General features: G+C 41.9%; 1 protein-coding gene across 1 annotated transcript; it reads left to right on the plus strand.

The window, feature by feature from the left end:
• On the plus strand, positions 1-25,215 carry kcp (kielin cysteine rich BMP regulator). The gene is made up of 46 exons (XM_076089000.1): positions 1-103; positions 882-1,414; positions 1,733-1,805; positions 2,415-2,719; positions 2,814-2,982; positions 10,363-10,433; positions 10,556-10,649; positions 11,236-11,318; positions 11,405-11,498; positions 11,663-11,742; positions 11,831-11,916; positions 12,078-12,168; positions 12,371-12,470; positions 12,626-12,711; positions 12,977-13,070; positions 13,161-13,310; positions 13,391-13,497; positions 13,592-13,685; positions 13,801-13,974; positions 14,054-14,136; positions 14,241-14,334; positions 15,046-15,228; positions 15,418-15,588; positions 15,716-15,889; positions 16,008-16,090; positions 16,181-16,271; positions 16,346-16,428; positions 16,513-16,686; positions 17,327-17,506; positions 17,643-17,907; positions 18,125-18,207; positions 18,289-18,382; positions 18,455-18,628; positions 18,728-18,810; positions 19,079-19,199; positions 19,284-19,366; positions 19,724-19,823; positions 19,931-20,019; positions 20,690-20,792; positions 20,895-21,037; positions 21,234-21,406; positions 22,149-22,260; positions 22,346-22,447; positions 22,555-22,719; positions 22,809-23,109; positions 24,501-25,215. Exons 1-46 carry the CDS (start codon positions 1-3, stop codon positions 24,719-24,721), a joined length of 6,315 nt encoding a protein of 2,104 aa, XP_075945115.1. The 3' UTR covers positions 24,722-25,215.
• The last annotated feature ends 1,988 nt before the right edge of the window (positions 25,216-27,203 follow it).

Genomic DNA, 27,203 nt, shown 5'->3' on the forward strand with positions numbered 1-27,203 from the left:
ATGGAGAGCGGCAAACTGAGGACGCTCATGCTGCTGGAGATACATTTGCTCTGTATCTTTGTGCTGTCTGTGCAGGGGCACTCCAGTCCAAATCACGAGAATGGTGAGTTTACAAAAGCATTCTTGGTTTACTAGTTAATGTTTTTTTATTTTGCATATTTATAGTTTTGTTCATTTATTTATTTATATTTTTATATGGAAATGTTTCACTTTAATTTTATTAAAGTGAAACATTAGCAATACTGCAAAGTGAAAGTATTCTGAAGAAGTAAAACTAAAGTGCTTCATGCAACATATTCTTAAGTGTCAAAAGTAAGTACTTGTTTTTGCAGTACAGTCTTACATACCATATATTATAGTATTCAGTTATTATCACTGATTAGTTATGTGCAAGCAACATTTTATAGCTGTTGTGTTGGTGTAAATCATCTCAACTACTTTACATAATGTTGGGTAGATGAATCATTAACCATGCATCATATTCTATCAGCTGATCATATGTTTTCATCCAAAATCTTTATTTACAAAGAAGCTAGGCCTATAGCTATTGTAATACTCAATTACAAGTACTCTTTAATAATTTTATTATGTACTTACTTTGTGTACTTGCACTTGACTACTTTCCACCACTGGGGGAAACTATACATTTTTTCCCAAAAACCAAAACAAACTTACTAACTTCAGCTTTTAGCAGTGAGGATTTATCTCCAACAGCCATGTGGGACCGGCTGATGAACGGCTTCATTCTGATTCGGTCTCACACAGACTCACACAATCATTACAACCCAGAAACCATAGTGTCACCCTCCATTTGACCAAGCATGACCTCATGAAGTATGTGTCTGCATGTTTGTCACAAGTTTGTTTTATCTCTCTCCTAGTGATCGACCTTCTGGCAGCCCTCAACATGTCCCACCACATCAGCGGTGTGGCCAGACTGCAAAGTCCTGGCAGTGTGATATACAAAATACGTCCCAGAGCCCCGTACCTAACTCTTTCTCGTGAATATTCCCACTTCTTGTTCTCCAACCTTCAGGGTGGTATGGGGGTGCATTTGGTGGGGCATCAGGCATCGGGCTCCAGTGCCACTCTTTTTTCTATCTCCTCTGCGTCCTCACCCATTCTCCAAATCATCTCCTCCACCCACAACTATTCCCTGCGTTTGGACTACCAGGCTGGAGGAGGAGCTCAGGGCCCTGCCAGCTTTCACTTCCCAAGGAGAAACCCCTTCTCCGGGGAGGAGTGGGTACAGTTGGCTGTGAGCCTGGAGACTGATAGGCTGGCATTTTTTGTAGACTGTCAAGAAGCTGTTGTTGTACCGATAAAAAGTGACGAGAGAATCAACTTGGAACTGCCTCAAGATGCTGTGGTCACTCTTGCCAGCACACCAGGGAAGAAAAACAGCAGATTTAGTGTGAGTTTTTTGTACATACTGCATACCTGTACATACTCAAATACTGACAACATGAGACGTTTACTGATTTACATACATTACCATTTCTCTTCAGACATAATTGAGTCCATTTGCAGTTCATCACAAAAGGATGAAACATAAAAAACAGCAACATAACAATGAAGTTTGTAACTGCAGTACTGTATATTCCAAAATGTAGACAGTAATTAATTGTAACTTACAGTTACATTCCTTAATTTCAGCCTCCATTTGATGTGAATTCTGTATATACAGTAACATTTAGCATGTGTGCATTTCTGTGTTTCTGTATGAATGCAGGGATACTTGAAGACAGCTGAGATTTCAATGAAAGCATATCTAAGGAGGCCGTGGATCTGTGACAATGTTACGGGTAAAGAAAGATTTTCTATATCAAAACTCAATGCTAATTATTTTCTTTGAACACAGAACAAGGATAGATATATAAGAAGATTGCTAAAGAGACCCCATAACCATGCCTTTCAAAATAAACATTTCAAAGCTCACTATAGAGCTGTGAACGATATCCTTTTTGTATAGATATATACTAGTATTCATGCTTCATTCATCAGTTTTTACCAGAATGTTGAAAAGCAGATACTGCACAATCTGAAGAATCTGACTAGATGCCAGAGGCTGCAGTGTCACTCCCTTTTTGTTTTATTTTGCTCCATTCGTTCTCTGTATTGCTGACCCTGATAATGTATTATATTTTGAGTACTCTTGTACTGGGAGACATGAGACAATTTTTGTCAGTGAATAGTTCTTCTGTCATAAATTATATGGACTAATAATTGGATCATATCTTCTGGGCCTTAGGCAGATAGTCCCCCAAACAGTTTCTATATAATTCCTCAGTGTGGGTCTTCATTTTGACAGCATTGTCCCAGGATGTTTGTTTAAGCTCAAACTTTGTTCTTTTATTAATGCAAGAATTATCCAGGAATCTCTTCTCCTAACATCTCCCGCTTTCTCCTTCCAGATGCTCTGCCTTGGTCTCAGTTTACAAACGGCGATAGCTCAGATTCTCGGACTGACAGCAGTCGAATGTTCCAGCAGGATGCATCCTCCAGTAAACATAAAGCAAGCAGCAGGCCAAAGGACCAAACCAACCATTATCTCCAGGGTGTCCAGAGTGACCAGCTGCAGAGAGGTGTGGTGCTGGGGCCCCCGGGATCTCCTCAAGGGGTGAAGTCTGTTTCTCAGGCACAGAAAGATGACAGGCTGAAGAAGCTGGAGAAGAGGCTGGAAGAGCTGGCTCATATGCTGGACACGGTCAAAACTCAGGTGTGTATTGCACTTAGATTGTATGACTTACCGTGATAGAACAAGTGTATCAGGTGATATAAAGGGACATGGATTTATTTTTGTTTTTCTGCAGAACGCAGACCTACAGTCACGCGTACAGTACCTGGAGGGATGTGAGTGTGTGAGGCAGCGATGTGTGTGGGAGGGACGTGACGTGGAGGAGGGCCAGCGCTGGCAGATTGACCTCACCACTGTGTGTGCGTGCACATCTGGAAAGGTCACATGCCAAGCTAACATTAAAGGTAAAAATGATTCAGCTCCTGACAGTTCTCTTTCGCTCCCTCATTCCCTTATTTGCTCACTCTGTTTATCTTTGTCACGCACACACAAAAACACACAATAAAATCTAACTATTATTTTGGCACACTTTCAAAAGCCTTACACTAACACACATTCAACTGGTGTTAAGTAGCTAGTTTGCAGATGGCCGTCCCTCTCTCAGACCCTTGTCTATCTAACCCCTGTCAAAATGGAGGCGTATGTTTCATCTTGACCTCTGACCCTGCTGGGTTTCGCTGCTCCTGTGCCCCCAACACCAAGGGACCAGTGTGTCAGAGACAGCTGAGACAGGTATTTTGCTACCAGCATTAGTTGGGTAGAGTAGATTCATAATGTGTTACAAAACAACAAAACGTCTATGTTGAACTTTTTTGTCCATGTTGTGATAATGTATGTATTAGTTCCAGCCATTTTTAGCCATGCTAGCAGCAATGTCCAGGTGTGGCGATGTCAGTCCACTTCAGTGACGTTTCAACAACTAGTCCGATTGGATGGATTTCTATAAAAATCAGCTTAAGCTGTATTTTGTGTTTAGTGCTATTCAGCAAATGTCAGCATGCTAAACTAAGATGGTAACATGGTAAGCCTTACACCAATACACAAACATGTTCATTGTGAGCATGTTAGCATGCTGATGGTATTTTTGCATTTAGACCTGCTGTGCGTAAGTGCAGCATCACAGAGCTGTTAACAGGGCGGCAGATGCTTCTTGTAATGTTGAGCGTGTGTCCTTGCGTGCTATTCTAAGGCTTTGTCTACAGTAGGTGTTTCATTGTTTTAGTTTGGAAGATTTGTTTATTGTATGTTTGGTTACCCAGCAGGTCTCAAGAACTTTTGAAAAGCTTGAGGTGGGTCACAATCACAAATGAAAATGAAGGTTTGAACACCTCTTTTGTTAAGTTTTGTGTTACTTTAGTTTTCTTATAGTTTTAGCATTTGCTTGTCAATCGTTTTGTTTGTAGCCTACTTGTCTCTGTACACTGCTACATTTGACACCAGAGTAGACTCATAGTGAGGTAGTACATTTTGGGAAATACAATTTCTTTGCACAAATTAGATAAGAAGATCAATACCAATCTCGTAGTTGCTAATTGTCCGATTTTTTTTAAACTTTTTGACTGAGTGAAGCTAGCTGTTTCCCCGTTTCCAGTCTAAGTGCTAAGCTAAGTTCAACATCTCCTGGCTGTGGCTTTATGTTTAAAGGACCAATGTGAGAGTGGTATCAACCTTCTCATCTGATGACTCTGCAAGAAAAGTAAATGACTGTGTTTCTCAAAATGTCAAATTATTCTGATCTAGTTTTTAGATGACTCTTTATTATTATTATCTTTGTTATTGTCTGTTATGTGTTAATGGTTTAGGTGTAGGACATTGCTTGGCCTGCTGCATTGGGTGAGCCCAATGCATCAGGTGCTATGGGCATTGCAGTGGGGTTTAAGGCTGGGTAAGAGGCCCTGTGTCCCCCCTCCCCACTTCTAGGCATGTTGGGTACCCAAACCAGAGAACAAGTGTGAAGGGATGCGACCATTTCAACGACGCTGGGCCTTTAATCCTACCTCAGGCCTCTGTGAGGACTTCCTCTACTGCACTGGACACAGCAGCAACAACTTCCCTTCTCTCAATGCCTGTATGGACCAGTGCACTTTGGGTGCGTGTTGCCTTCGCAAATCAAGGCAGGGTCTAACCACAGGCCATCACAATTACAGTCAACATGAATACAACATCCCCACAGTGAATAGGACTCTCTGTAGATCCGACCTGGGTAATTTGGAGAATGAAATGCGATACGAAAATATAGACTTCAACCGTACTTAAGATCGGAAGATCTTAAAAGAAACCTTAAAAGTGCAAACTGCCATGAGGACCTGGATTTCACTTATACCCGTGATTACCTCACTCGAACACAGTGCCAAGCTTTGGTGAGGAACCAAGCTGGAGAAGTACAAGTAATGAGCTTCTCTCCCGGAGTGAAGTGCTCCAATGTGAGATGTTGTGGAGGTTGTGGTTGCTTCTTTCAACAAAAGCTGTGGAGATATGGGGAACGGTTAAGGCAAGGCTGTGAAGAGTGCACATGCACACATAGTGGCAGAGTCGACTGTGTGTGCAAGCACCTGACCCAACGTAAAGAGATCAGAGACCTCACACTGAGAGAGAGGAGGATGTACCAACAGGCTATCAGAAAAGTCTACGCCAGGCCAGGTAAGACTGTAAGTCTTTTTTTCCCCCATAGCTTTTTTAAATTTTAAAGTATACCTTTTTATAATTATTATGTGTTTAATTGTGTCTCTTTTTGTGTGTTTGCATGTGGATTTAGCTTTGTGGAAGGGCTTTGCGCTACTGAGAGCTGAGTTCTCCCCTCTAGCCAGTGATCATGCCTTCTTCCTACCCTGGCACCGCTACTTCCTGCGATTAGTGGAGCGTGAGCTGCAGTCAATGTCATCATGTAAACTGGCACTTCCATATTTTGAGTGGACAGTGGACTCTGGGTCGATGAAGCTCTCAGCTGCGTGGCAGGCTGGATTGTTTGGAGGAGATGGGGATCCCAGCTCCGGCTGCGTACCACATCACCCTTTCCAGGGCTTGACTTCCCGTTTCCACTGGTCCCCTTGTCTCAGACGGCGTTTCAACTCCTTGGTTTGTCAAACAGCGTTTATTAATTTAACAGCCCACCTCCCTGTACTTTCTATACAGTGCAACATTTTGAGCTGTATTACTGGTACCTGGTTTGTCTAATTTCCATTAATCCCTTTAGATGTGGCTGCCAGATGCAGTGACCCTGCAGAGGACCGTAAACCAGGCAGACTTTCAAGTGTTCTCCCTGTCTCTGCAGACCTTTTCTGGCCTCTTTAGGCTTTGGGTAGGGGGTCACATGGCTTCCCCTCTGGCTGCTTACGACCCTTTATACCTCTCACACATGGCATTCATGGACAAGCTGTGGGCACAGTGGCAAGATAAACATCAGCATAGATCAAAAAGACAAACTTCTAAAGATGATCATGCTCAAAGTGACATCCTTTACCCTACTGCACAGAGGCATGTGAAGATGAAGCCTTTTGATGTTACCCCCGATGATGTGATTTCTTCCCAGAAGCAGATGTGTATTATGTATGTGCCCATAACCATTGGTGCACCTTGTAATATGACATCATTACAAACACACCCACAAGGAAGTCTGAAATATCAGATGCGTAGCTTTGACAAGCACAATTCACACCACAGCAGTTTTGTCATTGGGGACTTTGACAGCAGTGGTTTTGACCAACATGGATATGATCGTAATGGCTATGACCGAAGCGGTTGGGACAGGTGGGTCTATGGCAAAGATGGCTTTAATCTGGACTTTATCGATAGGGATGGATATGACGTGTCTGGTTTAAACCGCTATGGGTTCAACCGTTCTAATGTCACCTGGTTTGGCATGAGTAAGGATGGGGTGTTTGAGAATGAGAAGAAAAAAGAGCCTGACAAGACAGATGAGAAGGAGGAGAGTGATAATAAGACACACCGAGACAAGATAATGTCCGAACTCTTCAGTGACAAAGGCTACAGTATCTATGGGTTTGATCCATTTGGTTTGGATCGCAATGGGTTTGATGCATTTGGCTTTCGAAGAGATGGTTACGACAAGGACAGCTGCAACTGGTTCTTCGGTGGGCCGCACTACCTGCGGTTCTACTTCCACACGCAGCAACAGTTGATGTCATCCAGTGACCGAGCTTTAAACAGCATCAACCGTACCTGTCCTCCGGTCACCTCCCTGCCCCAGCACTGGGCCATGCAGGACTGGATGACTTTCAATCTGGACAAAAGCAGTGCTCTCAATGGTCAACTAGTGCAGGAATGGATTGGACAAATTAAGCCAGAAAATGCAGCAGCTGCTTAAAATAGGGGCAACATATGGCTTCCAATCACACCAGATCACAGGTATCAGCATTACAAAAAGAGCATTGACAATAGTCTTGCAAAGCCAACCCACAATTTGTTGTTTGATGTTTATTGTGGTATGACACAGCTCAGTGGATATTTGCTTGTGAGAGGCATCATTTTAAGTATGTTGCACAGTTGAATAATGGCAGGTGCCTTCCTTACCCTAGACATCAGCATGAGCCCTCCCTACACCTGATTGGACCAACACAACATTTGCTTGACTGCCATTCAATTTATATCCATCCAATATCTGCTTCTCAATAACTTTGAGACAAAAACAAGGCCATGCAGTTGCAGATCCATGCTATATTTTACACCTACGACAGCAAGTTCACAGTTGTTCTCAAGTTACAAAGTTTCTAAAGTGAGTGTGTCATCATGTAAACTTATCCCCAAGGCTTTAGCACACAAATACCAAGCTTATCTCAGAAGTCTTTGCAACTAAAATCTTATGGTGAAAACAGAACTTGATACACACCAGCTGGCTTTACGAGACAGTAGTCATAGCTTGAATATTAAGTTGAATCTTTTATCAATTGTTTTTTTAGCATTCTAACCTGTTCCTTCGAAACATTGTAGGTTTTGTTTCAAGCTCCACTGGTTCAGCGGCTGTCCACTTGGTTCTGCGCCCATTAGCTGCCCTGACCTCTGCCGTCTGGCCCGTTGCCATTTGTACCCCGAGGCGGTCTGCCATGTGCACAATTGTGGTTCCTGTTTCAGAGAGTGGCGGGATCCAGCTACCGGAAACCATGTAATATGCCATGGCTGGTAAACCCTGGACTGTTTCCCAAAAAAATGGAAGGATAAAGTGGTCTACTTTTTACAGCAGTAAGAAGAGATCGGACCATCAGTCTGTACCTACATCGTCTCTGTGTGGTCAGAGAAGCAGAAAGTACTTCATGATAAGGATGACGATTGAAAGGACTGATACTGGAATGAAATAGGATAAAGACTTCATTACCAATGTTACAATAGCAAAATATGATATCAAATATTTTACATTCTGACATTAAAAGGTAAAATTGGTCCAGTATTAAGGGATAATGCTGCAGCAGCAAGCTGCTAAACAGGTTGTAAGGTAAGAAAAACATTTTCATAATGTTATCAGACACTTAACAATCTGAACCTGTAAGTGGTAAAAAAAAAAAAAAATCACTTTTAGTGGGCGTAAGTTACGTACTCAATACTGGACCAATTTCAAAAAATGGTGTCCCTTATGGTCACTTGGAGACAAATACATGGGGAAATACGGTCTCTATATACATAGTATGTGTTTTATGTATATTACAAGAAAGTGTTTATATTTTCTTACTCACCTCTAGTGATATCTAGCCACGGAGATAATTGATAATAATTAATTGATAATAATCAGTAATGTCTCTATTAGTCTGGATGATCCATAGACCACATTGTCAGGAGTTGGTTGGAGGTATTTGATTCATTTTTCTGTTGAAAGAAGTGCACTGTTGACAGCGATGTCTGTAGACTAGTGTGTGTATATCAGGGACATTGTTTCTGGAAAGCGCTATTATTGTTGAATTATTTTAAGGCATTTTTTTAATGCTGCGAGCTGCAGAAACAGAATTCCATTAACCCTGAATGTATTTGAGAGGAGGACTTTCTGCTGAGCTAGATACCACCGGAGGTCAGTAAAAAAACAAGACTTGAGCTGCTCTTATCAATATTTCTTTATGTTTAGGATGTAACACATTAATATGTGTAATGGGAAGGGAGTTGCTTTTAGTGAGCAGCATTTCAGCGTTTTTTTAGCTCATTGTTTTGGTTTTTACAACACAACTTTCCTGTTCTAGTTTACAGTCACCAGCTCTCATCATCAAACTGCAGCAGGCAGCTATTTATTGGCTAAAACGTTTTGGCTAAAAAAAACGTTATCAGACAGTGACAGACATGCTGCAACAATTAGCTGCGAAAGAGCCACATATTTCCCTCAGGGGTTGGTAGAGACCAAAAACAGAGATAAACGAGAGTGAATATTGAACTCACATTCTTTGGGTGGACAGAAACATCACTTGTTGCTGCTGGATGTGTAAAAAGTCGACTGTTTTCTCAGACGCTCACCTCATCTTCTTTATAAGGGGATAATGTGTCACTTGTGTTTACAGCTTGTTGCGCTGCCCTCAACCGGTAATGCAGATCATCCTGGTAGTTGTAGCATGTTTTTGTCAATGAATTTTTTTTAAATATATTACTACCATTTGCCAATGCATACTCTAGCTTTTAGAGTACCTTGCCTCTGTATGGTAATACAGTTGTACTCAACTTCCTGGTTTGAGCATTTGAGGTAACTGTGGAGAACCTCCTGTCATAATAGAGTGAAACAAACACGTGGGACTTAAGTTGAATTTGGACTGGCCTCATTAAGGACTCTATTATTCTCTGTCTCTCTTTGTCTCTATATCTCCCTTAGTCCACTGCCACAGAGTTATGTAAACTTTGTTCTGATTATTGTTCACGTTTTAACCATCTATGCAATACAGATGTGCCCAAACAGCCCACTGTCCCTTCTCTCACCCCTCTTGACTACTCTCTCTGTCACTGTCTCGGCCTTTTCATCCATCCTATCCTTAAGTGTTTCTGCATGTTGGCCAGAAGACTCCAATGGCCCCCAGTTGATACACACTCGCAGACTCACACTCCCACACACACTTTGATCTTATGCATGCTTGGCTTGCTAGAGGAAATGTCTGCTGGCTGCTGGCACAGTAGGCAGCCTCACTAGCCTCTCTCACACTCTGTCATTATTGCCCTCTCTCACACACAAACACTTTGTCTCTGTCCTTTGGAGAGTTATCATTAAAATAATTATCTGCTGAAATATCCAAGCTCAGCATAATAATATTTCATGAGCTAACTGAAAGCCTTTGATGGAACAAATGGAGCGACTTTGCTCTTCACAGTGTTTAGTATGTGCTGTTTACTGTACAGCAGTATGTGCTGTACAGTAAACGACATTCTTTTTCATCAAAATAACTTAAACAGCCAAAGAATGGGGGAAGTTGTTGCGGTGAGCTGTTACTCCTAAAGTAAATGTCTTCCAGTGTTAATAGACTTGCCGGTGGTCTTTAGCGGCTAGAAGGCTGCAGGCACTTGTGGTTATAGTTGCGGCCCATAAAATATAGTATGTGTGAGAGCAAGCACATATATATTACATCAGAGCCGTTCTGTCACCACTGGAGAGAGAGAGCTGAGCCAGATGTTCCCCAGTGAGTAGAGAAAAGGTGAAAAAAATCTGCATTGATAGACAAAGAGGGACAAAGCTCAAACTTACTTCCACATTCCTCTTTTCTTACTTAAACTACCAGTATACACTCAAACCTTTATCTTCTGGGATATTCCAGACACACACCCACAAGCCCAAAAATGTTTATGCACTGAAACTTCTGTCTCACTTTCAGGATGTGAGCTGGATGGTACAGTTCATAATGTGTCCTACAGTAGAGATGGCTGTCAGACATGTACGTGTAAGGTGAGTATCTTTTTTTTAACATACACCTACATTAATACGAACATATTTGAGCTTAAACAATTGCTCATGGTCTTCCCTGTTCATCATTTCCTCTCACCTCTTTGTCCTTTCATTGCAAACAGGAGGGTAACAGGGAATGCAATTCTCAACCCTGCCCTTCACTGGACTGCACACAAAGGGAGACTGTACCTGGAGACTGCTGCCAGCGATGCAGAGGTAAGGACACAGCAAAAACAAAAATCTGTCCTCAACACTCTTTGTTCGAGAGAAAAATCCAAAACAAATCCTCAGCCTCAGTTAACTACATTAAACACTTTTACATAAAAAAAATGCCAAAAAGCATAGATCCTTCTTTGTATAAATTCCTTTTGGAATACATCCAAACCCTGAAATGGAGTCAAAGTGTATCACGGTTGTTCCAAAATTGAATTTGTCTAACTGTCTCACAAAGGTTTTAGGAAAATATCACCAAGATTGTCTCAACAAATCCTGAGGCAGCCATTAAATGGGTTGAGCATAAACAAATATATATATTTGGTAAAAGCACTTCTAGTTGGTTTTGATCAATGAGAAACAAAGCAAGAGAATCGGCACCACAAAATCATTGTTACTCTGGAATTGTATTTATACAATATGTTGACAGCAGGGGGTGCAAATCTGCCTCCAGATTTGAGGGGTAATTGAGGGGATTGTTCTGAATGACAATGGTTGAAAGTTCTGTCCTCCAGAAAGAGACATTTTTTATGTCCTATGTGCTCATTTATAGTAACACCACTAAAGCAATGTAAAAATGTGTTTGCAGGCTGTATCCATTCTGGGGTCCAGTATGATCATAGCGCCAAGTGGAGGTCGGTGGGGAATCCTTGTGATGTCTGCTACTGTTTGGTGGGTTTGATAGTGATTGGCAATTTAACCCTCTTATCTTCTCCATCACCTTCATCTGTATTGATATTGTTCTGTTCTCTCACCAGGAGGGTCATGTTCGCTGTGAGAGGGAGCAGTGCAACACTCCATGTAAAAACCCAGCTGCTCCTTCACCCAATACCTGCTGTCCAGTTTGTCAAGGTGGGTTTCTTCAATTAACTGGAGCTGTGTGTGTGTGTGTGTGTGTGTGTGCGTGTGTGTGTGTGTGTGTGTGTGTGTGTGTGTGTGTGTGTGTGTGTGTGTGTGTGTGTGTGTGGCTTCAGTAAACTGCAGAGACACAGTGTGTGTTTGTGTATGTCTTGTAGGCTGTGGTGTGAACGGTCATGACTTCTCTAACGGAGCTGTGATCCCTACTGGAGACCATTGTCAAGAGTGCACATGTTTGGTAGGTTATTGATCATCATATTCATCATTCAATTTCAATTGTTGTGTGTATAAATCAAGTTTATCTTTATTATATCTTTCTCCTCCAGAACGGAAATGTGGCTTGTTCACCTCTTCCTTGTCCTGCCTTGACTTGTCGAAACCCTGTACATCGTGCTGGAGACTGTTGCCCACGGTACCCAACCTGTCTAATGTCATCCATATCACTTCCAAGCCTGCATCAATCCACCTTATCTCCTACTTTCAAGACAACTGAAACATTTCCAAAGGTTTTAGATGTTTACGGTGTGTGTGTGTGTGTGTGTGTGTGTGTGTGTGTGTGTGTGTGACCTGCAGGTGTGAGCAGTGTGATTATGAATCCAACGTGTATGTGGATGGACAGAAGTTCCCCGCCAGGAGAGACCCCTGCCTCCACTGCCTCTGCTCTGTGAGTTCAGTCTGGCAAAGTTTTTTGTTTTCTTTAACGTGACTGGATGATGTGTTGGCCGGTATTCAAGACCCAGGGGTTAATTTAATAAATATATATATATAGTATATACTGTATCGATAGATATTGGGTTATCTGCAATAACCTACATATCTCTAACTGTAGCTGACTATCTATGGCTCTCTTGTCTACCTGTTTCTAGGCAGGAGAAGTGTCTTGTGAGCGTATGGATTCATCATGTCCTACACCACACTGCAGTCACCCAGCTAAGCACAAAGGAGAGTGTTGTCCCACATGCGGTGGTCAGTAGTCGGTATCTGTAAATTTGTCAAAAATATGCCATTTCCTCATGTCTTTGTCAAGTTTGTTTTGCCTATTGCATGCCATCCTCCAATTCTACTTTTACTATTCAAACTGAACCAAACATAACACAAGTTTTTTTTATTTGTTTCCACAGAATGTGAATATGACCGGAGGGTTTATGCTGATGGAAAAGTGTTTATCCCTGCTGGAAGTGGACCCTGTCTGCAGTGCAGGTGTAAGGCAAGTCCAGTCAGTATATTCAAGAAGAAAGTGGTTCAACTTGAGCATTTTTGTATTTAAACATGTCCGGTTTAATGAGCAAGTGTGCATTAGGCTTCATTCACAAAGGGGGAAATGTTTCAAGCACAGTATGATTTTATACCTTTCAAAGCATTTTATAACACTCTAGTACCTGATCGAGCATGCACATAATAGCTATTATTGTTCTGTATGATCTTTTAAACCGAAACACATCACAACGTTTTAATACTTGTACCTGTTTTAGGGTGGGAATGTCAATTGCCGTGAAGAGAAGTGCCCTCCTGTCCAGTGCTCCAACCCCATTATAGACCCACGTCTCTGCTGTCCAATCTGCAAAGGTTATAATGCATTCACACACACACACACACACACACACTCGCACAGGTGCAACTCATCAATGAATATATGACTCGTTTTTTTCATTGTAGCGTGTGTGTTGGAGGAGGTAGAATATGAGGAAGGCTCCAACTGGCACCCCGAGGGTCCCTGCTCCAGCTGCACCTGTGTGAATGGAGAGACGCGGTGTACACACACACACTGCCCCCCGACCGAGTGCCTGCATCCCAGCAAGACCGCTGGTAAGACTGTGTGTGTCTGAGCTTTGTTCATATGCAGGTGACAGTGTAACGTCAGTACACTGTCTTTTTCCTTTCCCCAGGCTCATGTTGTGCATTGTGTGAAAGCTGCACCTATAACCATCGTATCTATAGCAATAGCCAGAGGTTTACGACTCCTGACCACCCCTGCCACCTCTGCACATGTCAGGTGAGCACATCTCCATTCTCTCACACACACACACACACAATACATAGTACTGTTTGCCTTCAAACATGCTGAAACAGCCCTCCCTTCTCCTCAGCATGGCAGCGTAGAGTGTGAGAGAAGACCTTGTCCTCCACTTAACTGTTCTAACTCATACACACCACCTGGAGAGTGCTGCCCTAAATGTCCAGGTACCCAAACTCAGAACTAGATATGGTCATGAATCAAGTAGCACATGTTTCTTTAATTTTCTTTTAGTTTATTTTCAGTCAGCTCACTATAATGTCCACGTGTTTACATCTCCAGACTGCTCCTTTGAAAACCGCATATTTGTGGATGGAGAGGCTTTTCCCAACCCTGTGAGTGTGTGTGAGGAGTGTAAGTGTGTGAGCGGCCAGATTGACTGCCACCAAGCCCAATGCCCTTATCCTCACTGTAACGCGCCTCTACACGGAACATGCTGTCAAAACAACTGCAATGGTGAGGAAACATACATTTTCTATAAGGAATACAAATGAATTTACCAAATTAAAATGTACACAACATTCCTCTATATTAGGCTGCAGCTATGCTGGGAAAGAGTATCCCAATGGACAGGAGTTTCCCCATCCTACTGACACATGCAGGACATGCAGCTGCATAGTAAGAACAATGAGCATCACAGCATGACTAACCCTGCTGTGTTTGATCACCTGTGGTTTTCTTGAGGCAGGTTTTTATTTCAGTCTGTGTTGTATTTCTTGTAGAATGGGAATGTCCAGTGTCTGATGAAGAGGTGTCCACTGCTGCCATGCGCCAACCCAGATGTGCTGCCTGGAGACTGCTGCCCCCAGTGTCCTGGTAAGGATGTGCGAGAGAGAAAAGTTCAGAAGGGTGAGAAATGGAAGTGGTCTAACATAGACGCGAGGTTAGTTATTGTAGTTTGGCATGTAAATTCGCTCATTCATCAACTCAGTCAGCAGTTGGAGCTCAATGAGGTAATTCGTTTTAACATTAGTGCACAATTATCACAATTTGCATCAAAAAACGCTCTTTCTTTGACACAAATCTGAACACACAGACACAACTCATGAGAATTAATTTGGCATACTTTTAATGAAACATAAGCTAACTAACTGACTCCATGGCAACATTTTACTTCCTGTTTACATCCCCAAAAGCGCCAGCATTATGACTTTTACACTTAACTGTTTGTTATTGTTAGTTATTATACCCCTTATCGTTCCTATTTTGAATTGGTATTTTATGTTTTTATATGAAATTATGGCTTCATATCGTTTTCATCTGATCCTCATTTTGAAAAGAGAAAGCTTAAGAGATCATTATATTAATCCTTAAACCATGTGTTACTAATTATTAGTCATCAGGGATGTAGAGTTTGATGGTTTTCCTTTCAGACAGATGCTACAACTCCTAATTTCATTGGTCGGGTTGGTACATCTTCTGTGGTTGAGTTTGTTTCCTGGCTCATGATGGTCGAACACAGCATAGATTATGAAGTTGTATAGTAGAGACACACAGTTGATTTTTTTTCCTCTGATATTCCCTCAGCTCCTCCATCAGGCTGTGTGTATGAACAGCAACCCTACAGACACACTGAGCGTTTCTACCACCCAGCTGACAACTGTCGATCATGTGCCTGCACCAATGGGACAGTTCACTGTCAGCGCAAGCCCTGCACCTTTGCTCCATGTTCTCATCCCATCACACAGCAGTGCTGCCGGACATGCGAAGGTACAATTTCTTATCTCTGCCAAGATATTGTAACACAAAGACAAAGCAGTTTGTATATTTTGATCAAGAACTTTATGTCATCGGTTTTAACAAAAGACCTCAGCAATTTTGACGGTGTTGTTCAGTCATATAATAAACTGCACATTTTTATGGTTTAATCATGTTTTCTCTGTCTCGTTTCCTTTACAGGCTGCTTTTACGAGGGCCGAGAGCGAGCTAATGGGGAGACTTGGGATGATGCATCTGATCAATGTGCAGTATGTGCTTGCCGTGAGGGCTCCGTCCGGTGCGAGAGGAAGCACTGTCCACCGTCCAACTGTAACCACCCAGTCCAGAGACAGTGCTGCATGTCCTGTGACAGTGAGTGAAAAGCTATTATTACTGAAGATGATCCACAGACATTTCTGTCAACAGTTTTAATTGGGATCTAAAGTATATACCCACGGTTGTCTCAAAAATATCTTAATCTCCAGTTTTCTATTTGCAGGCTGCATGTTTCATGGGAAAGAATACCCTGATGGCACGGAGTTTGGTGATGACAAAGACCCTTGTGGCGTATGTTACTGTTACGGAGGCGAGGTCATCTGCACCAAGATACCTTGCTATGGAGAGTGCAGCCACCCTTACAAACCACCCGGACAATGCTGTGGAGAATGTGAACGTATGTAAAGTCAAAATCAAACTCTGCCCACATTCCTAGTTTAGGATGATTAATTTTAAATTTGTTCATCTTTTCCATGATTACAAAATGGCAAAATAAACTTGTCTTTATTTGACAGGCTGTTTCTATAACAGTGCAGTCCTTGCAAATGGTCAGTTAATCACTGACCCAGGAAACCTCTGCGCTGAATGCACCTGCCAGGTAGCATCAACACACACGCACACGCATTCAGGTACACATTCCTGCTGGTTAATCTCTTATAGACAATGTGTCACGCGTCTTTTCTTACAGAGTGGTTCAGTGCGATGTCTGAAGAAGTCGTGTCCAGCCGCACGTTGTCCTCACCCGTTCACCAACCCTTGTGGCTGCCCTGTCTGTGACGGTAACCAGCTTACAACGTATCACAGTTCACGTTATATAGAGTAAGTTGTTCATTGATGTTTAATTTGTGTATAGGTTGTCAATTCCAAGGTGTGACTTATGTTGACGGACAGATCCTTCCAGGAGGAGAGGGAGGGTGCCAGGACTGCACATGCTCAGTGAGAGGGAGAAGGGCTGCATTTAGTTTGGGGGTCTCTCTGCACCCTCACAGCTACTGTACATATTATCTTTTTTCTCCATAGAGAGGTGAAGTGGTGTGTACACAGAGAAGATGCACTGCTGTGTCATGCTCACATCCGGCTCTGGATGGCTGTGCATGTGGAGTCTGTGATGGATGCAACTTTAATGGACGAGGCTGTTTCAACGGAGAGCGATTCCCACACCCTACAGACCACTGCCAGCTCTGCTCCTGTCTGGTACTACCACGCACGTATTTGAATTTGTATCCACTGTTTGTTTTTTTACTTATATATTTATGAAAACCATCAGATAACCGTGGAAACCCTAACTAGCCAGGTGCTCTACGTTTGCAGTAAACACCCCACTGGTGTTAGAGCTGTGGAAGAAAATTAGATGGCTCATCAGTGATAAAAAGATGACTAACGTGTTTGAAGTCACAGGGATGTTTTAAAGGAATAGTCCAACAGGAGTCTATTTTTTGAGTATCAAATACTTGCCCCTTGTAGGCTCTGAAAAGTGTGCTTCTTCTTCTTCTTTGATTTACAGCACTTACAGTGGATCCAGTGGAGCCCCACAGCAACACCAAAATAAAGTGTCAAAACATATGAACTTCAGTTTACCGCATAATCCACTTGTTTCTGTTTATTATGTTGCAAACAATCAATGCTTTAAAAATGATACTGCTGGTAACTTTTAATGGAGTATCCATTTAATCCGATCAGGACTGCGAAGAGCAGAGTTTAGTTTTTGCACATGGAGCATGAATACACCTAGCTACCACTCCTTCATCTTTTTTATCTTCAGTTGTACGTAAGGACTATAATGAATATACAAAAGAAATATTGTCAACCTCAATGCGTGTGTTTTTGTCTACAGAACGGTGGTGTGGTGTGTATGCATGTGTCTTGTCCACGTGTGGCCTGTGTACGTCCATTGACCCCTCCTGGGGAGTGCTGCCCTGTCTGCACAGGGATTTGTCTTCATCGGGGGAAAGAATATCAGTCCGGCTCCTCCTTCCCTTCTCCCTCTGATCCCTGCTCTTCATGCTCCTGTCTGGTCAGTCTGACAATTCTGAATGGATGAAAATGAAATAATACTCTGCAGTTGATACAAAGTCAAATTGTATGATTAATTCCATCTCCCCTCTTTTTCTTTCTTTCCAACTTGTCCCTTCATCCCCTCCTCTGGTCAGAATGAGGTGGTAAACTGTCAGAAGAGACCTTGTCCAGTCCGGTGCTCCCACCCAGTCCCTTCAGATACCTGCTGCCCCGCCTGTGACTCCTGTCTGTATGAGAGTGTCGTCCACTCTCACAGTCAAACCTTCAAACCCTCCTCCAACCCCTGTCAGCGCTGCACTTGTGTCAAAGGCACCGTCACCTGTGTGCCCCTGGTCTGCCCACCAACACCTTGCGTCCGACCAGTTACCAAGCCAGGGCAGTGCTGTCCTGAGTGCACAGGTACTTCCTGAACTGTTTGTGTAAATGGCATGAGAAGGCTTACGTGTTACTACTTCCTTCAATTTAACTTTCACCTAAAAGTATTAATGGAATTGCTAAAAGCCACCGCAAATTCAAGGACATTAAAAATCACACCGACATAAAAACAAGCTGTATTTCTCTAAAAGAGACTTAATTGATGAATCTGTCTCTATCCTTTGTCTGTCTCTGGTCTCAGTGTGTTTGCTTGATGGACAGGAGTTCAATGACGGGATGACATGGACCCTGAGTTCAAACCAGTGCTCCACCTGCACTTGCCAGGTCTGACTCCTCACCTCTGTCTTTTTCCTCCACATTTGCACTTTCTATGGGTTTAATTGTTAATCTATCTGCGTCTTGCAGGCAGGTGAGGTGCATTGTGCGTCTCCTGAGTGTCCCAAGCTGCCTTGTATGCATCAGGTGACCGATCCAGGAGCCTGCTGTTCTCGCTGTAGAGGTAAATAGATCTCTAAAAATCATAATTGCAGAAGGAATTAGTTTTTACCAGTGATTTAATTTTCCTTCTCAGGTTGTGTGTATGGAGGAGAGGAGCATACAGAGGGCAGCAGCTGGTTCGCAGACTCCACCCCGTGTATGACGTGTATGTGTGTGGACGGGGTGACCACCTGCTCTGAAGTACGCTGTTTATCGCCCTGCATCAACTTCATCAGCGTGCCTGGGGAGTGTTGCCCTGTGTGTGCTGGTAAGCAAATGAGGATCAAAGGCACATAAGCTTCATGTTACATATTAGCATTGTCTTGCGTTCTGATGCTTAATCTTATATTATTGTTTTTTTGTGTAGATTGTGTATTTGAGGGCAGAGTGTATGGTCCAGGTGACAGTTTCCATCCAGCCGATGACCCCTGTCAGATCTGCACTTGTGAGGTACGATACACACACACCTGACAACTGGAGACCTGAGTTGTTTTTTTCTAGATGAGTTGATTAAAGCAGTAAATCTTCAACCTTGAGAAGCTACATTAAATTTGCCATTGTTGTTAAATAGATGACTTAAATGATTAATGAATTGTCTCTGATTATCTTCTATCAATTAATAGATGAATCAACAAATAGTTTCAGCTGTCCTTGATAACAGAAGTAGTATTAGTAATAGTAGTCATTGTAGTCCAACCTGCGTGTGTGTGTGTCTCAGGTGATGCCGGACGGAGAGCAACACCTGAGGTGTTACCGCAAGCAGTGTCCCAGTCTGGTCGACTGTCCAAAGAGCAACATCTTGTTCTCTGGGCCAGACTCCTGCTGTCCTGTCTGTGCACGTCAGTACCAAACTGCATTTGTGATACAATGTTTGTTATCTCTGCATTGTCCCTGAGCTCTGTAACATTTGTGTGTATGTTTAGAGCCTCTCAGCAACTGCACCGCTGCACTGATTGGCAACGAGGTCTTGGCAACAGATGACCCTTGTTTTACCTGCCAGTGCAAGGTACCGCAGCAACGACACTTTTCCTAAGTTCTATTGTGAATACAGCACGTCAAGAATAAAGTGATGTATGACTCAATCTGAAGCTAAGTAAGAGAATGACGCTGACACAGCTTGTTATAGCCTGTAATGGAAACAATATATAACAGTTGAACAAATGAGTAATGTAATTAGAATATCTGTCGGAAATCACATAAAATGTTAGATTTTTGCCATTTCATCTACTTAAATCCTTTCAATGAAAGTGAGTGAAGTGAGTTTTAGTTCGACATCGCTGCACCTTGAGATCTAAATTCTTGGTACTTCTGTCAACATCCCATGTGATTTGAGCACTACAGTGATCCTGTGTCTGTGATTTAGGACCTGACATGGACCTGCTTACACCAAAACTGCCTCCGACTCACTTGCCCTCGCAATGAACAGTTCAACTCTCCAGACTCATGCTGCCCTGTGTGTAAAGGTGAAACCACACCTGCTTTCCTCCCGTTTGACATTTTCAAATTTTGAGGAAGTCTCATTGGCATTAAAACATCCATTATTGTGACGGTTCTCCTTTGTTTCATGCAGATTGTGTGATTGAGGGCCAGAACAGACGTGTGGCCAACGGCAGCAGCTGGACAGACAGCGATGACGACTGCGTCACATGTACCTGTAACGTGAGTCTTACAGAAATTCCTACACTGCTCATGCTATGCTTTAACTAATGATAGTAACATTTACACACCGCTTTTCAAAACAATGTTCAAATACGAGATAATATGGCAGAGCAAGTATTAACACAGGTCAAGGTTATACTAAACAAGACTTGGGGACAATTAAAAAACAAGTAAAAGGCCTTTGAAGAAGTTTAGAAGAGTGAAGGATATGAAGACAGTGAAAGATGGGTCTGGCCATAGGATCGCAAGCAGCGTTCAAGGTCATTGCATTGAAGAGTTGAATAGTGCAAATCTAAAAACAGTAATAAAAGCAATGTTCTGCGAATAGAAGGTTTGGATTCTGGTAATGTGCATATGCTGAAAAAGTTGAAAAACCTCACACCAAACCTCACACCATATTTAAAATATGAATCTGAGAAGTAACTAGTAACTATATATCTGTCTGATTATGTTGTGGAGTAAAAACTTCAAATTCGTTCACGAAATGGAGGGATGGCAAAGTATAAAGCAGCATAACATGGAAATACTCAAGTAAAAGACCTCAAAATCATACTTTAGTACAGTACATGATACATAGACGTAATTACTTTCCACCGCTGGACCCAGGAATCTTGTGTCTATTCAGACCATCTACTTTTAAAGTAATCTGTTCTTTCTCTTTCATCCTTAGCTGGGCTATATTGAGTGCAGCATTGAGGAGTGCTTACCTGCATTTTGTCTCAATGGCCAGAAACAAGTGAAGATTCAAGGGAAATGCTGCTACGAATGCCAAGGTATCAAACCCAGCCAGTACAGTGAGCTTCCACAACTTCAGTGTTCTGCCGAACAAGTTTAATGTTTGTGTATGTGTGTCTCTGTTGACATGTGCGTTGTAGACTCAGAGGCGTCGTGTTTGTACCAGGGAACAGTGTACAACTCTAACGAACAGTGGGAGGTGGATGAGTGCACCAGCTGTACATGTGTGTTTGGAGACGTACACTGTCACAGTGAACGCTGCCCTCCCCTAACCTGTGCAACAGTCAGTAAAACAAACACCCACACAGTCTTTCTCAGTGTTTCATCATAGTCTGAAATGTTCTCATGATGTCTCAATGTGCTGAACCATCAGTCTGTAGAGAGACATTAAATATCTGACATTTCTCATCAGTATTAACACTCTGGCCGGGTCCTACGTGTGTGTGTGTGTGTGTATGTGTGTTTGTGTATGTTTGCAGGATGAGATGCCAGCCATTGTCCCAGGTTTGTGTTGTCCTCATTGCCTTCCTCGTCCAGCCACCTGCATTGCCTTCGGCGACCCTCATTATCGAACCTTCGATGGCCGCATGCTGCACTTCCAGGGAGCGTGCACATACATCCTGGCACAGGACTGTGAGAGTGGAGACTTCAGGTGAGCAAGTGCTGCATGTAGGTAGTAGACATGTTTTGTTTGCTTTGTAAAAATTATTCAAAGGAAACGATCTTTGGTTGAACTGCTCACAACTCGCCTGTGATGAGGGGTCAGAAGTAAACGTTGCTTTGTTTTAAAGGTCTGCTTCTTAATGAGTGATGGGGTTTTGCATGAAAACAAAATGTTCTGCCAAAATTTGAACATTTATGATTAATTTAAATTAGAAATACCTGAAAACAGTGATTTATTCTCACTGGTTTGAAGTTGGCGTTTATAAAAAGGTGATGTCACATAATTATATGGGCAAATACGGATTTAGCAATATTTAAATCAAAATGTGATGACAGCTGATCGACCTCACACAGTCCTGATGAAGCAACTGATCAGTTTTCGGGTGTTAACTCCTAAATAAATAATAAACAACTGAACTTTAACCTTGATTGTTGTATATTTACTTATTCATATGTCATTCTAAAGAGAAATACTTTTTTAAAACAAGGGGGCAACAAGCCAAAAAGGTTGGGAGCTACTGTCCTACACATCTTTTGCCTGTAAAGTATCTGACACACATATCCAGTGTATTTCGCTGCTGCTAATGCTAGTTTGCAAAAACATCCAGTTTTCAAGATGCGTTGCTTTTGTAACCTGCTGTAGAAAAGACATGACTTTATACATTTAGAACAGGAATCAACAACTTGTTACTCTTTTTGCCCTGCCCAATGACTCATCCTTGTGTGTGCAGTGTTCATGCCACTAACGATGATCGTGGCCGTAAAGGAGTGTCCTGGACCAAAGAGGTGACCGTGTTTATAGGAGACATCACAGTGCAGCTACTCCAGGACTGGGTTGTGAAGGTTTGTGTGTTCAAATACTTACAAATACTTTTTGCACAGTCATGTTTGTGATATGCATCCACTCAGCCATTGTTGTACTCTCCAGGTGAATGATGAGGTTGTGACTTTGCCGTTCCTCAGAGAACCGTACATCTACGTAGAGCGACAAGCAAACACCATCTTACTCAACACTAACATCGGGCTGAAGGTACAGCCTCGTTATCTCTCATCGTCTTTGTGCTTAACGTATGATCGGAAACAATAAGGTACTTCAGATTCTGTCACACACTTATACACCCACTGGTTCACCTTTAGGTACTGTGGAGTGGTCGCTCACATCTGGAAGTGAGTGTGCCAGGCTCCTATAAGGGCCACACCTGTGGGCTCTGTGGAAACTTCAACAACTACTACCAGGATGACCTCCGAATGCCCAGCGGACGACTCAGCCTGTCAGAGGCTGACTTTGGCAACAGCTGGAAGGTAAAATAAAAATACATAGAACAACACAGAATACACAGAGTAAAAGTGCAATCGTCATACAAAAATAATTTAACTGCATGTCATTTTAGGTCACGAATGGTAGCCATTCCCTCTCATCCTGTCGCCCCGGTGAGAATGTTGATCCCTGTAAAGACGCAGGCTACCAGGCCAAGAAGGGGGCTAACGCTCGCTGTAAGGTCCTGAAGTCTGCTGTCTTTAAGCCCTGCCATCGTGTGGTGCCTCCTGAACCATGGTACGGAGCCTGTGTGTACGACCTCTGTGCCTGCGGGGCCAACACTGATGAGTGTCTGTGTGACACACTGGAGGCCTATGCCAGTCAGTGCAGAGAGGCTGGAGTCATCTTGCAATGGAGGAGCCCATCGCTGTGTGGTGAGTAAAGCACACACTTAAAGGTCATGCTAATATATTTTCTTAAGCAACTTCTTTGCTGAATGAGCATGTGGTATGCTGGAAATAATCAGCCAAAGTTAGAGCTGTTTTTGTCATTTCACATGAGAGATTTCTGTATTTATGTTTGTCTCTGTGCTTTCCTCACTGATTTGAAGCTTTGCTCAGTTATACAGACATACTTCTGTGTACCAATCAGATTTTTGCAACATTTGAATCAAAATATTTGGACATTTTGGGGGTTGTTTGCATATGTTGCCAAACCACTGTTAATCAAATCTGATCAAACCTCACCCACACTGTCCTGATGAAACATTACATTACAGTCATTTAGCAGACGCTTTTATCCAAAGCGACTTACAATAAGTGTATTCAACATCGGTATTCAAGAGAACTACTAGTCACCAGAAGTCATAAGTGCATCTCCTTTTTTAAACAAGCATCGAAGAGCATAAACCAGAGCAAAAGTACAGTGCAGAAACAAACGAATACAATAAGTGCAACAAACTAATACGAATACAATAAGTGCAACAAACTAGTATGAATACAACGTGGAAGGCTCAGGGTAGTACTTGCTGTACTTGCTGTGTCACTCGTTCACTCATTCACTACTTTCTATATGATGGTTTTTGTTCCTGGAATTGCACAAATTGCAAAAGTAATGGGTGGAAAATGCTTAATATCCCAAGTAGGACACCTTCCAGTTTGCTCAGACTGCATAATTAGCTATTAGTATATGTAGCTATCTGGTCAGTGGGAAGTAAACACCCATTTTAAGGTGAAACAGCTTACCCTATTACTCTGTGTTCATGCTGTTTATTTAATATTGTTAACGTTTGTCATGCTCTATGATCAACTCTCAGTTTGACGTGTGTTTAGAGTTTTAATGTGGGAGTTGGTGACACATGATAGAAGGACAGACTGATGACTTTTAATGGAAAAATCATCAACATTTGAAACCAAGTTTTCAGGGTTTTTGCGTAAGATGATAGGTGATTAGGGATGATGCTACTGAACCACATTGCAAATGGTCCATATTATACAATAATAGCAAAACCAGTGATAGTCACATAGTCATATAACTGATTTTTCATTTTTAGATCTCAAAAAGGTCTCAATGACTCATGTTCTGTTTTCAATCAAAAATTGACCCAAGTCCACCTGCTCCTGTTGTAAACTGCACAGTGATGCTTCACAGTGCTAGAAGCAAGCCATGCACAACAAATTAGCCTCAAATGAAAATGAAAAGACAGTTTTGGAAAAAGTGATCTCATTGTTGACACCTGCTCATTCCCACTGGTCACCCTTGAAGCCATAATGTTCTCAGTGTTCTCAGTCTCTCATTGTTTTCTCTCTATTGCTGTCTTCCACAGCTGTTGGCTGTCCAGTGGAGAGGGGCTTTGTGTTTGACGAATGCGGACCCCCGTGTCCCGTCACCTGCTTTAACGTGGACGTACCACTGGGAGTGATAGAGAGCCACTGCTTCAAGCCCTGTGTCCCAGGCTGCCAGTGTCCTGCTGGTCTGGTTCTACACAACAACTACTGCATACAGCCGGAAAAGTGCCCCAAGATCATTCATGGCAAACCCCTATAATTCTCTGGACTGCTCACTTTCAAGAGGACACTTAACTTGTATGCACACATATGCACTGCCACCATAATCTTTAATCCACTCAAGGACTGCTACAGCCTTCTGTTACTGTATACAGTTTGAAATAGAAAAACCTGGAGATTTAACATATTGACAGAAGTGAAATACTGCATTTTAATGTTTTTATCAGCTTTGTTTTACTTTTATATGTAGCACTGAATATTTATACTACACAAGGGTTTTGTCGTTTTTTGTCACATGTTCATTGGTATTGTCCCTACCTGTTTTGTTTTACACATTTATGATTATATTGTCCACAGCCTTTAGATTATTTTAACAGTATTATTTGCTCCCAAAAGAGCATTTGTTTACTGTCCAGGTTTTTTTCAGCACTGTGCAATGTGTGACTGTATATACAAGAAGCCACATAATCTCAGGTACTCTTTTTTTGCTGTTGTTGCTCACCATCGTACAAATAAACAAAGGCTTCACTAATATATGTCGTATTTCATTTTATGTCATCAATCATTTATTATGATCATTTTTTAGGTTTCCTAAAATGAAACATGCTAATGTTTAATTAAAACGTTTGTAATTAATTAATTCCAACTGCTTTTATTGAGTGCACAGCAGATCAGCTGAATATGCAAAAATATAAAATAACTTAACAATTCAACATATATTTAGAATAAAGTTTCAAATGATAAAGGGATGAATATTTACTTACTGTAAATCCTAACTAAAAGAACAATCTCAGAAATGTTTTATATTTTCTTCATAATTATTACCAATTATATGGTTCTTTAGAGGAAACTTCCAGACCTGTAAACACCAGTGGATGTTTTATAAGATGCATGATTGCATATAATGTAATGTATAATGTATGAGACAGACATCATAATATACAATTTACACATTGAGAGCCACCAACTTTCACTAGTGGTTCAATGTTACGGAGCACTTTTCATACAAGTGTAATGTGTCACATGGTCTTGTATCACATTTCTCCCTCTGACGGACAGACTGTCACTTTTGTTGCTTGGTAACCTGATCCAGCTGTTTTGCAGAGGACTGCTGTAACCACAGTAACAGCCTGTATAATTTATCAGTCCACGGTGGTGAAAACATGGAGCAGGTAAGATGTAGTATATGAGTTTTCATGTGTGTGTGTATAAACTACATGTAATGTCTTTACATCTTCCTTCAGGATTGCATCCCCGGTCTGTACCGATCTCTGGGTAAGTCTGTCGGAGCAGAGTTTTCCTCTGAGGATGTGAGTCTCCTCTACCACAAAGTGTTTCACGTTTCCTCCAACACCGATGAAGCACATGTGGCCATGAAGAAGGTAAAAACGGAAATATTTAAAACAACAAAGCCACTATTGTTTGATCCGATCTTCATTTGTCGTTATGGGATACTCCTGTGTACGTGTGTCCGTTACAGATCACAGGAGGTGACAGTAGTTGGTCATGTGTTGGTGAAAATGTGTTGGATGTTCTCCTAGAAATGGAAAGGGAGAAGGAAAAGAAGGAAAAGGTAGTCAATGCAATGTTTTTTTCTTTTCTCTGAATTTCATATAACCCAGTGACCAAAGTATAATTTTGTCATCACAATATTGTTATCTGCAGCTCTACTGGGACCTCCAGCTGCTAAATGTTGGACATCTGAACACTCTCTATGTGATGGACAAACAAGTTAGAGTCAATCCTCATGTGCTGAATTGCACAGACCCAAATACTTTCAAACAAGTGGTGGGGGGGAAAGAGCTGTATGGGAGTGTGAGAGGTGGTAAGAGGCTCAAGAAGGCAGCCAGGCAGTGCTGGGCCAGGTGAGCATCTTAAAACTCTCAGAAGTCAAAATGGTACTCAAATACAATTCTAAGGTGAAAGTGCTTACCTGAGTTTTCCTTTTTATAATACATTACTTGATACTTTAACTATATCAGAGTGCAGAGGGAAATATTATTGTGTTTTACTCCATGACGTAATGCTTATATAGGATCGACTTTCTTGTTGCCTTGCAGATTGAGGCTCTACCTGCTAAACATACAGTAAAATAGGCTCAAAATAGAATTTTTTGTTTTAAAGCAAGCCGTGTAACTTCGGCCGCTGTGACAATTATGGAATAATGTTAATGTTAAGTAGGAAACAAGTGAACTGAGTCAGTAATATCTGTCATGCATAGATCTACATAAAGTCTGCTAACATAAGCCATCATACAATACTGGTCATACCAGACTAAGTGAGGCTGAAGCACCAAAACCCCTGAGTGTATTTAAGCAACAATACATTTTATTGCAAATTAATTTACCTTTTTGTTTGAGGGAGAATGTGTTATTTCTTCTTACAAAAGCCGCATAGTATCACTTTAACTACATTGCAGTATTAATCCTCTAAAGATTAGAATATTTGACCTCTAGAAACAATTAAAACCTTTATTTAATGTCACAAGGCATCCATTAAGCATTGAATTGCATGTTTACTAT

Source organism: Anarhichas minor, unplaced genomic scaffold (assembly GCF_050575085.1).
Source record: "Anarhichas minor isolate MPS153535 unplaced genomic scaffold, ASM5057508v1 ptg000011l, whole genome shotgun sequence".
In the NCBI taxonomy this organism is placed as follows: Eukaryota; Metazoa; Chordata; class Actinopteri; order Perciformes; family Anarhichadidae; genus Anarhichas; species Anarhichas minor.

Coding starts and splice junctions, on each gene's coding strand:
- kcp (XM_076089000.1), top strand. CDS start 1: ATGGAGAGCGGCAAACTGAGGACGCTCATGCTGCTGGAGATACATTTG. Junction 15,589..15,715: donor GTGCTGCATGTCCTGTGACA/GTGAGTGAAAAG, acceptor TTCTATTTGCAG/GCTGCATGTTTCATGGGAAA. Junction 18,383..18,454: donor CTGCTGTTCTCGCTGTAGAG/GTAAATAGATCT, acceptor TTTCCTTCTCAG/GTTGTGTGTATGGAGGAGAG.